The sequence below is a fragment of the Pristis pectinata genome, chromosome 19, assembly GCF_009764475.1.
Source record: "Pristis pectinata isolate sPriPec2 chromosome 19, sPriPec2.1.pri, whole genome shotgun sequence".
Taxonomy (NCBI): domain Eukaryota; kingdom Metazoa; phylum Chordata; class Chondrichthyes; order Rhinopristiformes; family Pristidae; genus Pristis; species Pristis pectinata.
This window is the reverse complement of record NC_067423.1, coordinates 3,249,188-3,267,878: the sequence shown is the minus strand read 5'-3', so window position 1 is coordinate 3,267,878 and position 18,691 is coordinate 3,249,188. Positions and strand designations below refer to the sequence as shown.

At 47.6% G+C, this 18,691-nt stretch overlaps 1 protein-coding gene across 2 annotated transcripts in view; it reads right to left on the bottom strand.

The window, feature by feature from the left end:
• Positions 1 to 10,229: 10,229 nt before the first annotated feature.
• LOC127580485 (protein FAM107B-like) overlaps positions 10,230 to 18,691 on the bottom strand; it is a 90,002-nt gene continuing 81,540 nt past the window's right edge. For both annotated transcript variants that reach the window (XM_052034029.1, XM_052034030.1), the window contains exons 3-4: positions 18,219 to 18,369; positions 10,230 to 12,278 (exon numbers count right to left, since the gene is read on the bottom strand). In XM_052034029.1, the coding sequence (XP_051889989.1) occupies positions 12,159 to 12,278; positions 18,219 to 18,369 (271 nt within the window). In that variant the 3' untranslated portion in view covers positions 10,230 to 12,158. The remainder of the gene's footprint in view (positions 12,279 to 18,218; positions 18,370 to 18,691) is intronic.

The window sequence follows — 18,691 nt, the reverse complement described above, 5'->3', positions numbered from 1 at the left end:
GCCCTTGTTTTCAGTGGTGAAGTTGCAAAGACACAGCTCGTGGGCAGTGCAAAGTCACCAAGGCCAACTCTAAACTACACATGTGAACATTCTGAATCTCAGGCAAGTGTCAGGGAGGAACAGCAAAAAACACTGATAGCCGTTGTCCTTACCCACACAAAGCTCAGGTGTATACAGAAGTTCTGGAAACAGTGAGCATTTTCACATTCCTCACTTTGTGAAAGTTCTTACCTTTGTTGGTTCTTTTCCTGGACGGTTACAATCTGAATATTGTTAGCCATTGTCTCACTGCTTGTTAAAGAGATGATGCAAAGCTTGATATTGTAGTTTTTTTCTTTTAGAGGCAGATTGTTGCAACCAGACTTTGATATGTTGAACCTCAGGAGTCCTTAGTAATTCACCAGAGGTAAAGAACTACCCTTGGATAAAATAAGATATTTATTAGTCACGTGTACATCAAAACACACAGTGAAATGCACCTTTTGCGTAGAGTTTTCTGGGGGCAGCCTGCAAGTGTCGCCACGCTTCCGGCACCAACATAGCACGCCCACAACTTCCTAACCCGTACGTCTTTGGAATGTGGGAGGAAACCGGAGCACCCGGAGGAAACCCACGCAGACACGGGGAGAACGTACAAACTCCTTACAGACAGTGACCGGAATTGAACCCGGGTCGCTGGCACTGTAATAGCGTTACACTAACCAGACTGTGACACCCCTGTCAACATCCCTGGCACTCAGTGGTAATCCAATAAGATGTCAGCTTCCGCTTGCTGCCTCAAATAAATCCAGAAATCAGGGATTGATTTCCAAAGGAATTTCAACGCCATCAAGTTTTAAATCTGTATCTTCTCTTATATACTTTACCAAGCCAAAATATTTATGTCATGATCCAGTCCTGATGAAGGGTCTTGACCTGAAACGTCGACTGCCCATTTCCCTCCACAGATGCTGCCTGACCCGCTGAGCTCCTCCAGCGCTGTGTGTGTGTTGCTCCAGATTCCAGCATCTGCAATCTCTTGTGTCTCTAAAATATTTATGTGGTCCTTGGTCTAAAACTCATGGTGAGCTTTTCAGAACTTGTTCAAATATTTCAGAGAGATTCAATTCAAAAGTTATATTTCCCAGAAGCACGTTTGAGGTTAGACATGAAAATGAGGATCTTGGCCTGAATTTTGATACTTTAAAGATCAAAGCGACAGGAGTAAGGAGTGGAGACACAAGAGACGGGGGAATCTGGTGTAAGGTATGCATGGGTTAGTAACCGATCTCACCTCTGACAGGAAGGACTACAGCTGGATAAACCCAGGCAGGCAGTTACGTTAAGCTGTGCTCACTTTAGTACTGACGCCTGTGTATTAGGTTATTGAGGTTACCCTGCTCGGATAAATGTTTTGACTGATGGCAGTCTCTGTTCAGTCTCTGCTTTGTTCCTACGATACTCCTCCTGACGTGTCTGGGCTAAATCCTGCTCCACATTATTAACTATTCGTTTTTTTCTTTAGATATTCGCTTCTCAGATCTGGGTGTCATTGGCAGTTATTGCTTATCCCGATCGCAAGATGAATTCTTGAACACTTGCAGCCCTTTGGTAAAGATGCTCCCAAAGTGCTGTTGGTAACTGGTTTATTATTGTCACGTGTACCGAGGTGCAGTGAAAACCCTTTGTCTGCGTGCTATCCAGACAGATCATTCCATACATCAGTACATCGCAGTAGTGGCAAAGGAAAACAGTAACAGAATGCAGAATAAAGTGTTACAGTTACAGAGAAAGTGCAGTGCAGGCAGACAATAAGGTGCAAGTGCCATGATGAGGTAGGTTTGGGAGATCAAGAGTTCATCTTTGTTGTACAAGAGGTCCATTCAAGAGTCTGATAACAGCGGGATAGAAGCTGTCCTTGAGCCTGGTGGTACGTGTTCTCAAGCTTTTGTATCTTCTGCCCGATGGGAGGGGGGAGAAGAGAGAATGTCCGGGGTGGGAGGGGTCTTTGATTATGTTGGCTGCTTTCCCGAGGCAGCGGGAAGTGTAGACGGTCTGGGCTGTGTTCACTGCAATTTCTTGCAGTCTTGGGTAGAGCAGCTCTATACCAAACTGTGATGCATCTGGATAGGAAGCTTTCTAGGGCAGGCACGGTAGTGTAGCAGTTAGCGCAATGTTATTACAGAGCCAGTGACCCGGGTTCAATTCCCATCACTGTCTGTAAGGAGTTTGTACGTTCTCCCCATGTCTGCGTGGGTTTCCTCCGGGTGCTCCGGTTTCCTCCCACATTCCAAAGACGTAAAGGTTAGGAAGTTGTGGGCATGCTATGTTGGTGCCGGAAGCGTGGCGACACTTGCGGGCTGCCCCCAGAACACTCTACGCAAAAGATACATTTCACTTTGCGTTTCGATATACATGTGACTAATAAATATCTTATCTTATCTGTAAAGATTGGTGAGGGTCATTGGGGACCTTCCGAATTTCCTTAGCCTTCTGAGTAAGTAGAGGCTCTGGTGAGCTTGGCCTGAGTGTCTCCGTGGCTGGACCAGAACAAGCTACTGGTGATGTTTACACCTAGGAACTTGAAGCTCTCAACCATCTCCACCTCAGCACTGTTGGTACAGACAGGGTTTGTGCTCTGTTTCACTACCTGAAGTGAACGACCCATGGGGAGGGAATTCCAGAATTTAGGCCCTGTGACCATGAGGAGCGGAGAGGTATTCCCAGGTCAGGAAGGTGTGGATCCTATTCGCTGCAGGTGGGGTTGTCCTGTGCCCTGTTATTCTTGGTGGGAGAGGTGGGGGGTCTGGGAGATGCTCTTGTAGTAGCCTGGATGAGTACCTGCAGTGCATTTTGTGGATGGCTCACACCGCAGCCAGTGTGTGTTGGTGGTGGAGGGAGTGAATGGGTGAGGGGGTGAATGTTGGGGCTGATGCAGCAGGCTGCTTTGTCCTGGATGACGTCAAGCTTTTTAATAATTATTGGTACCGCTGTCCTCTGGGCAACTGCTCCATTACACACCTGACGTGCCTTGTAGAAGGTGGGAAAGCCTTGGGGTCTAAGGAGGTGAGTTTCTTGCTGAAGGTTACCCAACCTCTGACTTGCTCTTGTAACACTGTACGTACGTGGCTGTTCCTCCTGTACCTCTGGTCGATGGTGATCTCCAGGTCATTGACGGTGATGGGAATGCGGTTGAATGTCAAGGTCAGGTTGTTAGATTTCTTGGTGAAGTGGTCGTTGCATGGGACATGTATGGCATGAATATCCCTTACCATCCATCAGCCCATGCCCGAATGTTATCTGGGCCCTGCTGTATGCTGGTCAGGGCAGCTTCATTTGTTGAGGAGTTGAAAATTGTGCAAACTCAGCAGACATCCCCACTTCCGATGGAAGGAAGGTCGCTGATGAAGCAGCTGAAGTTGGTTGGACCCAGGGCACGGCCTGAGGGAATCCTGCAGTGATGTCCTGAGGCTGAGGTGATGGCCCCCCAACACCCACACCCATCTTCCTTTGTGTGAGGGCTGACTCCAACCAGCAGAAAACCTGTGATTCCCATTGACGTCAGGTTTACCATGGTACCGCACTGACTGTGGCATTTTGGTACTGTTTGGTGTCATCTGGAATTAATTCCAGGGAGGCTAATACACTGGATTATTTTTTTAAATTGTAGCCATGACAACTGCTTGTAGTAAAGCCTTTCCCTCTCTGCTTTGGTTTGAGGGTTTGAATAAGAAGCAAGTACAATCTAGCCGGATGGATTTGCATGTTAATAACACAGAAAATCTCCCGTCTGTGCCATGTAACATGTTATTGATGTACCACAAAGGGATCGGCGGTGCATGTGTCTGTATGATTGTGTACGCACATGTGTGTGCACACGTGTGTGTGTCTGTGCATTTGTGTTGTATGTGTGTCTGTGTGTGTGGTCTCTGTGTGTGTATGTGTGTATGGGTGTGTGTGTGTGTGTGCGCATGTGCATGTGTGTGTATGTGTGTGTGAAAATGCATGTATGTGCGTGTGTGTGTGTGTGTGTGCGCGCGCGTGTGTGTGTGTTAAAATGTGTTGACAGATTGTGCTTCCACCACTCATTGGGTGAAAATATTTTCCACCCCCCTCCAGCCATCTGGTAACCCTGCCCCTGGTCACTGACTGAGCTCCTTCCAGTCCCCCGGTTTCGGCCCCTCCGAAACCTCGATTAAACCTCCCGCGACTCTGCTGTGTTGTCGAGGGAACATCTCAGCTGAGCCAGTCTCCAGCCATGACTACACCTCGGGGACCTCCTCGCACTCTCCGGGAGGATATATTACAGGCAGTTTCATATTTCCTGACAACATAGATGAGGCCCATTCAGCCCATCTGGTCAATGCTGGATAGGAAAGAAACACGTTGCTGGAGCGTTGTAGGAAGCAGCATGTTGACGCTGCAGAGGAAGACTCCATGTTGTGACATAAGGTGTGCAGAACCTACGATGAGCAATGGGATCAATTATTTCCAGCAGTAGCACTGACAAGCAGCATCCGAACGATGTTGTATGATACAAGCAGGTCCTAAAGCTCACTGCGATCTCATATCTTTATTATTCATGCCAATCACTGTAATTACAGTACAGTGCAGGAGGCTAAAGAAATTCAGTATGTCCCCTTTCACCCTAACCAATTTTTATCAATGCACCATAGAAAGCATCCTATCCGGATGCATCACGGCTTGGTACGGCAACTGCTCTGCCCGTGACTACAAGAGAGTTGTGGACACAGCCCAGCACATCACGGAAACCAGCCTCCCCTCCATGGACTCTGTCTACACTTCTCGCTGCCTCAGGAAAGCAGCCAACATAATCAAAGACCCCACCCAACTGAAACATTCTCTCTTCTCCCCCCTCCCATCGGGCAGAAGATACAAAAGCTTGAAAGCACGTACCACCAGGCTCAAGGATGGCTTCTATCCCGCTGTTAACAGACTCTTGAATGGACCTTTTGTACAAAGAGATGAACTCTGTGTGTGTGTGTGTGTGTGTGTGTGTGTGTGAGAGAGAGAGAGAGAGAGAGGAGAGAGAGAGAGAGGGAGAGATGGAGAGAGAGAGGGAGAGACGGAGAAAGAGAGAGAGAGACAGAGAGAGAAAGAGAAAGCCTCATTACCAGTTCTGATGAAAGGTCTTCAATGTGAAACTTAAACTCTGTTCTTCTTTTGACAGATGCTGCATTTTCTGTTTTTATTTGATATTAGGTAATTTCCAGCACCTACAGGTTTTAGATTTTTAATTCCAGAATTTACTTAGCTGCTAGATAATAATTCAAGCCTTTGGATTCTAGTTTATTAACTTACTATCAGTGCTCAGTACCCTTCCTCAGTTATAGATGTAGGGGTAGGTTAGCCAGTTATATCTGCCACTGCTCATTATTGGCTATTGGTGAGTAACTGTATAATTCTTGCTTACAAGTTGAATCTGCCTGTAATCAGTATTATGGTCCTCAGGCTCGAGACCCAAAGGTGTTGGTGTTCAGAGGGACCTGGGTGTCCTTGACTTACAGAAAGTTGATGTAAAGGGTGACCAAACAAGTTGAAGGCAAGTGATACATCAGCCTTTACTGCAAGAGGATTTAGGTACAAGAGTAGAGATGTCTTGCACCATTTATACAGAGCCTTGGTTCAGGATCACTGTATACAGATCTGGTCTCCCTCCCTAAGGAAGGATAAACACGATGGGGGGAAGTGCAGCGAAGGTTCATTGGATTCATTCCCGGGATGTGGAGCTTGTCCATTGAGGAGAGATTGAGCAGACTGGGCCTGTACTCTCTGGAGTTTCGAACTTTGAGGGGTGATCTCATTAAAATGTAGAAGGTTCTTAAGGGACTTGACAGGGTGACGTGGAGTTGGTGATTCCTCTGGATGGGATGTCTAGAGCCAGGATCGTAGTCTCAAAATAAGGGTTGGCCGTTAGGGTTGAGATGGGGAGAAATTTCTTCATCCAGAGGGTGGTGAATCTTTAGGATTATCTCCCCAGGAGGGCTGTGGGGGCTCAGTCACTGAGCGTATTCCATGCAGAGATCAATCGGTTTTAATGGAATCGACAGATGTGGGTTTAGTGCAGGAAAGTGGCACTGAGGTAAAAGGTCAGTCATGACCTCATGGAATGGGGAAAGCAGGTGAGTGTGGGCGAATGGCCTACTCCTGCGTTTATTTCTTTAACATCTTCCCTCCAGATCAACAATTCAACATTTGTATCGCGTTCAGTTCTGGTCACCCCGTTACAGGAAGGATGTGGATTTTTGGAGAGGGTGCAGAAGAGGCTCACCAGGATGCTGCCTGGATTAGAGGGTATGAGTTACAAGGAGAGGTTGGACAAACTTGGGTTGTTTTCTCTGGAGCAGTGGAGGCTGAGGGGAGACCTGATGGAGGTTTATAAGATAATGAGAAGCACAGATAGAGTAGACAGCCGGGATCTTTTTCCCAGAGTCGAAATGTCCAATACCAGAGGGCATGCATTTAAGGTGAGGGGGGTAAGTTCAAAGGAGATGTGTGGGGTGAGTTTTTTTTACACAGAGAGTGGTGGGTGCCTGGAATGTGCTGCCAGGGATGGGGGTGGAGGCAGATACGATAGAGGTGTTTAAGAGGCTCTTAAATAGGCACATGGATGTGCAGAGAATGGAGGGGTATGGACATTGTGTAGGCAGAAGGGATTAGTTTACTTAGCTGCTTAATTACTCACTTAATTAGTTCAGCACATCGTGGGCTGAAGGGCTGCACTGTACTGTTCTATGATCAAGCTTCTGTGTTCTAGTCCAGTAATGTAACCCCGTGTTACTGCACATTTCCTCAGTTATAAGTTTATTGTTGGTTACAGGTAGACCAACCAGCTTGTTACACCTGTAAGTGAGGGACTGTGTCACACTTGTTTACACGTGGAGCCAGTGTCACGGTGAGAGGCTGTCTCCTCCTAGCTGAGGAGATCACAACCAGGGTCACTGTCCCAGGATAAGGGCTTGACCAGAAGTGAGGAGAAGCAAAAAGCAAACAGCTACAGGAACTCAGCTGGTTGGGCAGCAACTGTGGAGGGAAATGGAGAGTTGACACTTCAGGCCGAGACCCTTCATCTGGAGTGAAAGATGGAAGGGAGATGGCCGGTATAAAGAGGTGAGGGGAAGAGCTGGCAGGTGAAACTCCGAGGGTTGTGAACCTTTGTAATTTCCCAGCCACTGGACTGTGGAGGTTCAATTGTTGACAGAGTGTTGAACACTAAGGGAAGTGTTATGGAGATCAACCGTGATTTTAATCAGTGGAGGTTTGAGAGGTTGAATGGCTTAACTCCTGCTTCTGTGTATTAACTTCTTAAACTATTCAGACACTCAGGCAGCTCCCTCATTTGGTACAAATTGGCTCCCAACTGTTGGATCACAGAGCACCGATTTCCAAACTTCTGCAATCAATGAGTTTCGAAACACAAACACACACACACACGAACGCATCCACATGGAGCCACATGAAGACACACACCCACATGCACATGTGAATACACCCATATGCATCCACATACACACACCTGACACAAATGCTACAGATGATCTTTTATTTCACAAGAGTTCACTGTTTCTATTTCATACTTGCAAAGACAACCGCGCTGCAGTGTTAAAATTAGCTTAACGTTTTCAACAAGTTTATTTTTACAATTTCAGTACGAACGTTCATAGTTGATGGTTTTATGAAAATTACAAGTGACATCAGGGAGCATGGGCTGGGGGGAAACCACTGGATGCCAACGGTTATCTGGTTGCAGTGAACAGTGTCCGTGTCACATCATCATTCGGGCTGAGACCTTAGTTGCTGTGGGCTAATCCTTGGTTATTATGCTGTTTTGAAGTTCTATAAATGAATCTTTCCAAGGATCAAAGACACTCAAGTTTTGAACAGGCATCCAGATGCAATCCAGGATATCAGAACTTCTTCACCTTAAGAGGCCCAGGAAATCAGCTTGGCCGTGCCACATGGGTGAGTCACCTCTGGCTTGTTCCAAACTTGTACAGCTTATCCAAAAGAGGCCAGACAAGTTGAAGGTAAGGCACAACGCTGCTCCACTGTGCTAAGTATCACTCCCACAGTTTTCAGCTTGGCTTCCCAAAACTCTTCATTTCAAAAGACTTTCTGAAGGTGGTTGTTGCCTAGTGAGGAATTGCCTGATGAACACCGATGGTTATACACCAGGTCTGTACCAACCATGAAGTCAATTTAAACTAATCTCATCTGCCTTCACCTGATCCTTATCCCTCTATCCACTGCCCTCTTCTCATTACCACCATCGGGGAGGAGGTACAGGAGCCTGAAGACCCACACTCAACGATTCAGGAACAGCTCCTTCCCCTCCGCCATCAGGTTTCTGAAAGGTCCATGAACCCATGAACACTACCTTGTTATTCCTTTTTTATTTGCACTATTTATTTTTGTAATTCATGTCTTGCACTGTACTGCTGCCACAAAACAACACATTTCACATCATATGTGATACTAAACCTGATTCCATTTCTGTTCATTTGCCTCTTAAACCCCTCTATCGTATCTGCCCCCACCACCTCCCCCGGTGGTGGGTTCCAGCCACCCACCTCTCTGTGCAAAAGGAAACTTGCCTCCCAAATCTCCAGATGAAGGGTCTTGACCCGAAACGTCGATGCTGCCTGACCTGCTGAGTTCCTCCAGCATCTTGTTTTTTTTTAAAACTGTGACTAGTTGTCAGTAAACCATGGTTCCTGGAGTGTAGATTATAGGAACCAGGATAACACCTGCACCTTCTGCTCCAAATTCATCTCCGATTCTTCCCAACCTCCTCTTCTTCTCTCTCTCACGTTTCTCCTCCAGGTCCTCTGGACCCTCTGGACCGCCTGTCCCCGAGACCCAGTCGTGCTCTGTCAGCCCCACCTCTAGTCACTGGACGACCATCTCCCTGGCCCATAACGTTAGCTGTTCTCTTGGCACGAGACATGGTGTTGATCTACCTGCCACAAACCAGCTCCTCAAGATCCCAACCCCTGACCCACTTCCAGCACACCACCATCCGTCACCAAAGCCTGTGTCTTCCCCAACATCCTCCCAATTCCACACCCGCCTTTCTTGGGAATCCAGTCCACTTTCTGCTCCAGCAGCTCTCATAGATTCAGAGAGAGGTACAGCAGGGAAGGAGGCCTGCCAGCTCACCATTAACCCATTTACACCAGTCCTACATTAAGCCCACATTCTCTTCAAACTATCATCAACAACTCGGTCGGCATGGACGAGTTGGGCTGAAGGGCCTGTTTCTGTGCTGGCTCTACCAGCAGTCCCTGCCTGGAGCCCATTGACCACATTTGCCCCATTCGGGTGGGTGGGACCACACTCACTCGGTCCAAAGCGATGCCTCCAGCGGTAGCAGAAGTGCAGCTTGTCCTGCTCTGGGCTGTGGAAGGCAGCACTGGGTCCACACATGGTGCTGGTGACCCTGAAATGACAGACCAGGCAGTGACTGGTGGAGCGTCCAACCTCAGCGCCCGCTGCAGGGAAAACTGCTCTGCTGATGCAGCTGGAGAGACTGTGGCAGGGGCTTCACAGGAACGTTGCTCAAACTGGAATCACACCGAAGAAAGGGGGGAGAGAGGGGGAGAGAGGGGGAGAGAGATACTAGGAGTTCTAATTGTTTCAGAAATATTAATCTGATTTTAAACTATTGCAGCAAAATACAGATCAGGTTTAGAAGATTTTGGGCTCAGTGCCTGATTGCTCCCCCCTCACTGATATGTTCAACACTCTGAGCACAAGTTAAGTGTTTCAGACAAAGGCCAACCTGAGATCAACCGAGTCCTGAAAATTACCCAAAGTATTTTGATCAATAAGCTCATGTCGAAGTCTGATATTGTAACTAATCTTGATGCCGCATTTTAATTAATTTAGGCCGACAAAAGCAAAATACTGCGGATGCTGTGAATCTGAAATATAATGAAGTGCTGGAAATGCTCAGCAGTTGAGGCAGCGTCTCGGGAGAGAGAAACAGGGTGGTCTAACAGGGCACGGGGAACCACCCAACAATCATTAAGCACCTTGAAGGCACGTTACATGCTTAATACATGGGATTAGTGTCCCCACCGCCCTCCCCAAGGTGGTCAAATTTAAATTCCACACAAGTCCCTAACCTTTGAGCTCTGGTGAAAGGTCATCGACCTGAATGTCAACTCTGTTTCTCTCCCCACGGACACTGATGGAAATTAAAATCAAGAAGCTGCAGAGTCTGCCAGCATTGTTTTGTTTCTTTATTTAAGCAACATGTTTACAGGAAGACAACCCATGGTGAATGGGTTTCCCCAGACTTAAGTCCTGGTGCTTCGAGGTACTGCAACGGTGCACCGTACACCAAACCATTACTGTCACTGATAGTGAGCAGATAAACAAAAGTCACCCAATTTAGTACAAAATAGAGGCAATCAGGTTGATCAATCCCGGTCAGATTTTACTCCAGATGCCTCAGTTAACACAGTAATGTTCACCAAGAGTTCCACAGCGTAATCTGGCCTTGAAGTAATTTTCCAGTGAGGGGTAACAGAACAGCCAAATGTCAGAAGCGCAATATGTCTTCTGCTCATTTTAAGGTGTGATGCAAAGCTTTATGCAGGACATTAATACATCAACAAATTCCAAGAATACCAATATGATCACACAGCACTAACCGACAATTTGACAATTACAACTGGATTACAATAATGAATAATAATTGACCCAAAGTTAAAAACGTGACATATACCAACTTGATCCTGAAGGCATTTTTTTTAAAAAACTGTTTGTTTAACACCCTTCCACAGTTTCTGTATCACTCCCATCTCGCCACAACATGTAGTCCAACACCTACTGAATCACGCCAAAATAGATTCCACAAAATGGCACGTCAACCTTTTAATTGTCACCGTTAGAGCATCAGAACCACTTCTCACTGTAACACTGTGCAGAGTTATGATGCAGAGATAATGGATAAACAAGGTGAACTCAGTATTACAAAATACTAGGCATTTCCTACACATCAGAATGACAAAATATAAATCAGTTACCAGTATTAAATCAGCACAAATTTTTATAGAATTTGTTGAGACACATTGCAAACAATATAAAAAAAATCAAAAATACTTATCAAAATTAGGAATGCACAATCACCGATCCAGATATCCAAATCCAGAAGGATATTCAGTGAAGCAGGAAGGATCCTTGTTTTGCATATTATTAGATTCACAGATGGTGTCAGAAACTTATCCACACGGGTTATTTTGCACTGGCTCTGGGACCCTCCGAGGTAGGATGATAGGCAGGGCAGTGTTGATGGACCTTACCAAACCCCATTATCCTGTAACTAAAGCTTAGAAATGACTATCGCTGATATCAGTGGGAGAGTTAACATATCCATCTATTAACCTGGTTAACTTCAATGTGTTGACACAGGGGAAGCTCATCTGCTGGTCAATGGTATTGCACCTGTGTGCTCTTGGCTGTACCGAGAGCGTCTCCCCCGAGCATCCTGAACACGGAGTTTAACGGACGTGGGTCGTTAACCAAGGACCTTGTGTGGCTTTAGAGGCAGTGGCCAAAGAGGAACACTCTACAGGGGAGAGACATGCCTCCTGCTGATGGCAATTTCTAAGCTCACATTCCCAAAGGTGGTCCCCATTGCAACATCCCAGAGTAAATAAGGATCTGACCAGGGGTGAAATTCGACTTTGGTGGCAGGGCCAATAGACAGTGCGTTTCCAGCCCACCCGATCTCTTCCCCACTGATCGGTGATCGGATGTGAATGCACCAACATTTTATTACAGGTCCACTATTTGCAAAGTCGAATTTCCCACCCAAGAACAGTCTAGACGGCAGCTAGACAATGTTTCAGTCTGCTTCTGGGTGGTCCCTTTTCGTTTGTTGTTAGCTCACGTTTCTGGAAATGAAGTCCACCAGTGCTCCTGGTCTCCCCCCCCCTTGCATCAAATCAGTTTGTGTGTACTCCCACACTGCAGTCAGTCATCGACGCTGCTGCTCACCGTCAGTGTGGGACGTGTACAGGGTGGAGAGGGCAGTGAGGTAGGGGAGGCACATGCTGGAAAGCTCGAGCTGCCAGAGTCTGTTGCTAAGCTGAAGCCAAAGAGTCGGCTCCTCGGAACCGCTCTGCAGAATCCCACAGCCGTGCCCTTCTCTAGGACACCTGCACATCCGTGCTTTCCTCCTGCCGGGTCCGCCGCAGGTTGCCTTTCATCTTCACGAATTCCGGTGCATTTTCATCTCTCTCTTTGGCATCCAGCTTCTCCTGTTCAAACTGAAAGCAGGCAAAACAATGACAATGGCTGTCAGTGTTGCAAAGCTCCAGAGAGCTCCTTGGCTTATCCTCAATAACATGGACTTACACAGCACCTTTAACATCCCAAGGTGTTTTCATTTATTCGCTCACAGGGTCTGACTGATGCTGGCAAGGTTGGGATTTGAGTTGAAGCACATAAACAAACACCAGGAGCCAATCAGCCCATCAGGTCAATGCTGGTCCCCAGCAGGGCAATCCCATTCGTTCCATTCCACGTCTTCTAATTTGCTGGCAGTCCTGTAAATTATGTGCCCATCCCTCCCCTTAACTCTTTACGCCACTCACCTACATCGTGGGGTAATTTACAGTGGCCAATTAACCCACTGACCTGCACGCCTTTGGGATGTGGGAGGGAACCGGAGTACCCGGGGGGAAACCCACACGGGTTTGTTATGGTGATGGGATGTTATGTTGGGATGTTATGGTGAGGTTGTATAAGACATTGGTGAGGCCAAATTTGGAGTATTGCGTGCAGTTCTGGTCACCTAACTATAGGAAGGATATCAGTAAGATTGAAAGAGTGCAGAGAAGATTTACTAGAATGTTGCCGGGTCTTCAGGAGTTGAGTTACAGGGAAAGATTGAACAGGTTAGGACTTTATTCCTTGGAGCGTAGAAGAATGAGGGGAGCTTTGATAGAGGTTTACAAAATTATGAGGGGTATAGACAGAGTAAATGCGAGTAGACTCTTTCCACCTAGATTAGGAGAGATAAGTACGAGAGGACATGGCTTTAGAGTGAAAGGGGAAAGGGTTAGGGGGAACTTCTTCACTCAGAGAGTGGTGGGAGTGTGGAATGAGCTGCCATCTGACGTGGTAAATGTGGGCTCACTCTGAAGTCTTAAGAATAAATTGGATAGATACATGAACGGGAGAGGTCTGGAGGGTTATGGACTGGGTGCAGGTCAATGAGACTGGCGGAATAAAGTTTCGGCACAGACTAGAAGGGCCGAACGGCCTGTTTTCTGCACTGTATTGTTCTATGGTCACAAGGAGAAGGTGCAAACTCCACACAGACAGTGCCGGAGGTCAGGATCAAACCCTGGTCTTTGAAGCTGTGAGGCAGCAGCACTGCCGCCAAAATGAATGGATTGTTTGGCCCTTTCAGAGGACATTTAAAAGCCAACTCCACTGGTGGGGTCTGGAGTCACAAATACACCAGACCAGGTAAGGATGGCAGATTCCCTTCCCTGAAGTACAGCAGTTAAACCACGGAGATATACAGAAACAGGCCCTTCAGCCCAACTCGTCCATGCTGACCAAGGTGCCTACCTGAGCTAGTCCCATTTGCCTGCATATGGTCCATATCCCTCTGAACCTTTCCTATCATGTACCTGTCCAAGTGTCTTTTAAACTGTACCTGCCTCTACCACTTCCTCTGGCAGCTTGTTCCATATACCCACCACCCTCTGTGAAATAGTTGCCCCTCGGGACCCCTTTCCCCTCTCGCCTTAAACCCATACCCTCTAGTTTTAGGCTCCCCTACCCTGGGGAAATGACTGTGACCGTCCACCTTATCTGTGCCCCTCATGATTTTATAAACCTCTGTAAGGTCACCCCTCAGCCTCCTTCGCTCCAGGGAAAACAGATCCAGCCTGTCCAGTCTCTCCTTATAACTCAAGCCCTCCAATCCCAGCAACATCCTTGTGAATCTTTCCTGCCCCCTTTCCAGATAGGGCCTTTATGACAATCATAATCACCCGTATAGATATTAACCTTTTAACCCCAGAAGGCGGCAACCATCACCAAGGGCCCTCACATGCCCTCTTCTCGTTACCACCATCGGGGAGGAGGTACAGGAGCCTGAAGACCCACACTCAACGATTCAGGAACAGCTTCTTCCCCTCCGCCATCAGATTTCTGAACGGTCCACGAACCCATGAACACTGCCTCGTTATTCCTTTATTTTTTGCACTATGTTGTAATTTATAGTAATTTTATGTCTTGCACTGTACTGCCGCCGCAAAACAACACATTTCTCGTCATCTGTCAGTGATAATAAACCTGATTCTGAGTTTAAATTCCCCAGCTGCTGTGATGGGATTTGAACTCACCACTGGACCAATGGCCCAGGGCTATAGCTTCTAGTCCAGAGACAACCACGACACCACCGCACTTCAAACAAAGTAATTGACACCGAACTACCCGGGGTCAAAGAGGGAGGGAACTTCAAGGGGTATCTGACGAAGAGGTGGAGGTGTTTAGGGAGGGAATTTCAGAGTTTAGGATCTTGGCAGCTGGGAGCATGGCTGCAATTAGTGTAGCAAGTGAATTTGGGGAGAGTTGAGTAGCTAGAGGACCGTGGAGGTTCAAAGGCTGGAGAACTTTCTTCACCTTGTTCCTCGTTAGTGCAGCAGAGGAAGAAGACCTTCATGGATCACAGGAAGGGGAAGGGGCATATTTGGAATGAGAAGTATCGGCAATGCACAGTGGCTCTGCCAACAGAGAGGGTGATGAATGAAGTGTCAGGGGAGGAAATGTGAGGTTATCCGCAGGGTGGGAAAACCAAAAACAAAATATGACTTAACTGGTGAGAGGTGGGAGCTGATGTTGGAGAGATTGGGTATTCTCACAGGACAAACACAAAAAGTTAGAAGTAAATCAGCTGCACAGGTCAATAGGGTGGTAAAGGCGGCGTACGGCATTCTTGCCTTTATTAGTTGAGGCTCTGAGTTCAAGAGTCAGGAAGTTACGTTGCAGCTGTATAAAACTCTGGTCAGGCCACACCTGGATTCAGTTCTGGTCGCCCTGTTACAGGAAGGATGTGGAGGCTTTGGAGAGGGTGCAGAAGAGGTTCACCAGGATGTTGCCTGGATTAGAGGGCGTGAGCTATAAGGAGAGGTTGGACAAATTTGGGTTGTTCTCTCTGGAGCGGCGGAGGCTGAGGGGAGACCTGATAGAGGTTTATAAGATTATGAGGCATAGAGTGGACAGCTGGTAGCTTTTTCCCAGGGTGGAGATGTTTTGAATGGACCTCTTGAACGATTAAAGTTTTTTTTTTAAATACACACACACACACACACACACACAGAGTGGTGGGTGCTTTGAACTGGCTGCCAGGGGTGGTGGTGGAGGTGGATACGATAGAGGCGTTTAAAAGGCTCTTAGATAGTCACATGACCATGCAGGTAATGGAGGGATGTGGACATTGTGTAGGCAGAAGGGATTAGTTTAGTTAGACATTTAATTACGAGTTTAATTAGTTCATCACAACATTGTGGGCTGAAGGGCCTTTCCTGTGCTGTATTGTTCTGTGTTCTATGTAAAACCATAATATACCAGAGCAAAAAATGAGCTGCTGGACAAACTCAGCAGGTCAGGCAGCATCTGCAGAGGGAAATGTACAGTCAATATCTTGGGTCGGGACTCTTCAGATGAAACTTCCCTCCACAGAAGCTGCCTGACCCACCGAGTTCCTCCAGCAGCTGATTTCTTGCTCCAGACTCCAGCTGTCCCTCGTGTCCCAAGGATGTACTGGAAGCTACACATCAGGCAGCATCTACGGAGAGAGAAACAGAAGCAACATTGCAAATCCATGAACTTTTATCAGAACTGGTGAGGAAGGATCTCCAACCTGAAAAATTAACTGTTTCTCTCTCTGCAGATGCTACCTGACCTATTGAGTATTTCCAACATCTACAGCATTTAGCTTTTGGACGGGAAGTTAGCAAGCAGGCAGAGAAAGTGGTTAGGAAGACCACATCGTTGGCTTTTCTTGCAAGGGGTTGGAGTAGAAGGCAGGCCTTGCTGAGGCTGTACAGAGATTGATGGAGGCCAGACCTGGAGGACTGAACACGTTACTGGTCTCCTGATCTCAGGAGGTTGTCCGCCGTAACAGGCAGTGCAGAGATGGATTCCTGGGAATGAGAAGGTTGTCTTTTGTGGAAAACAAGTCGGATGGGAACTTAGTGGATAGGAAAGGTTTAAGTTTAGAGAGATATGGGCCAAACAGGCAAATAGGACTAGCTCAGATAGGCAACCTGATCGGTATGAACGAGCTGGGCCAAAGGGCCTGTTTCTGTGCTGTACTGTACACTCTATGACTCCAATGGAGACACAAGAGACTGCAGATGCTGGGGTCTGGAGCAACACACAAAGCACTGGAGGAACTCAGTGGGTCAGGCAGCATCTGTGGAGGGAAATTAGTCCAGATGAAGGGTCTCGACTCGAAACGTCGACTGTCCATTTCCCTCCGTAGCTGCTGCCTGACCCACTGAGTTCCTCCAGCTTCTCGGGTGTTGCTGGACGACTTCAGTGTTCTGTGGAGTTTATGAAAATGAGAGGTGACCTCAGTGAAACAGATTCTGTGCTTGGGGGCGGGGGGGGTGACTGGGTGGACGGGGAGAGGATGTTTGGGGGCAGAACTTCAGAGTAAGGGATGAGCAGGAAATTCTCCTCTCAGAGGGCAGGGAATATCTGGAATACCCTACGGAGCTGTGGAAGTTCAGTGTGTTCCAGGTGGAGATGGACTTTTTCCCACCACAGGGTCAGGAGACACCAGAAGCTGCAGATTCTGGAATCTGGAGCAACAAACAAGATGAGGAACTCAGCGGGTCGAGCAGCATCTGTGGGGGAGAGGAACTGTCGATGTTGCAAGTCGAGACCCCTGGATCAGTTATGGGGACTGGACTGGAGGGTGGAGTGGAGACTGATGCTCAAATCATCCAAGGTGCTACGTCATGGCAGAGCAGGAGCTGGGGCTGAATTGCCTCTCGCTGCTCCTATGTTAGATGTTTGTAGCCCCTTAACATTTCTGGTGGGTCATCTCACTCCCAGTTCTCATGATGTCCCTCATTAGAACCACTGGCCTCTTGTTCCCCTCCAGCTGATGGAAGGACCATTCTCCATCGGCAGTTTTTAATGACACTCTTTCCTATTTACAGGCTTTCCCATTTTTTGCTGGATTCTGAGGGAATGACAGGGTTTATGCTGGAACGTGGCGCTGAGGTGGATCAGCTGCCATCACGGGCTGGTAGAGCAGGCATGAGGGACCGAATAGCCTATGCCTGCTTCTGTTTTAAAACTGGCAGGATTAACTTCAGAAAATAGAGCCCTCTCTCCCCAACTGCCACTGCGCTGGGGGGAGCTCAAAGAAGATTTATGAGGATGTTGCAGGGACTCGAGGGACTGAGTTACAGGGGGAGGTTGGACAGGCTGGAACTTTATCCACTGTCACGTTCAAGACAGAGAGGTGTATAAAATCATGAAGGGCATGGATTTGGTATTGGTTTATTATTGTCACTTGTACTGAGGTACAGTGAAAAACTTGTCTAGCATACCGATCGTACAGATCAATTCATTACACAGTGCATTGAGGTAGTACAGGGTAAAAACAATAACAGAATAAACAGAATAATAATAGGGTGAATGTAGTCAGTATTTTTCTCAGTGAAAGGGAGTTAAGAACTAGAGGGAATAGGTTTAGGGAAAAGATTTAATAGGAACCCAAGGGGCAATTTTTTCCACCCAGAGGGTGGTCAGTATATGGAACGAGCTGCCAGAGGAAGTGGTTGAGGCAGGTACATTAACAACATTTAAAGGACACTTGGACAGGTACATGGATAGAGAAGGCTTGGAGGGATATGGGCCAAACACAGGCACCTGGGTCTAGCTTGGATGGGCATCTCGGTCGGCATGGACGAGTTGGTCTGAAGGGCCTGTTAACATGCTATGATCTCCAGGGAGTGAAACATCAGCTTGTTTGGCCCGCGCCCAGAAATGGATAGGGTGGGTGGGTGTTCAATGCCAACTGACCCCCTGGCACCCACGCACCAGAATGAAGCAGGACACTATTGGGGGGGGGGGGGTTTCCCACAGTACAGGACAATGACTGTATCACAGGTGCGGTGGCCCAGGTGTCCTTGAACTGCATTGGTCCAACACACACCAGTTTTGCCCACCTGGTCCAGCCTCTGCTGCCGCTTCATTAACTCTTGCTCCAGGTCGGATTTCTTCAGAGCCTCTTCCTCTTTCCTCTGTTTGACCACTTGGTCCCACTTCCTCTGCTCCATCACTCGCTGCAGCTCTGGTTTGTTGTGAGGTGCGATGCCCCTGAAAGTACAAATGCTCCATAAGATAAAGGCAAAGCTCACCGAGCCCGGGAGTGAGCCACAGGGACAGGTAGACACACATCCACTCGCACCACCCTTATGGGACGTCCCAACACATCTCCCAGCCAGGGAAGTCCCTCCTGAAGTGTGGTCCCTGTTGTAAAGTAGGGATTGGCACACAGCAAGATGCCATGAATAGCCATGCAATAATGACCTGATAATCTGTTTCTGTGATGTTGGTTGGGAGTAAATATTGTCCTCAAGACTTTGCAAAAACTCCTGTTCTTCTCGGAAGATCCTTCAGCTGTTATTGGCAATTGGTT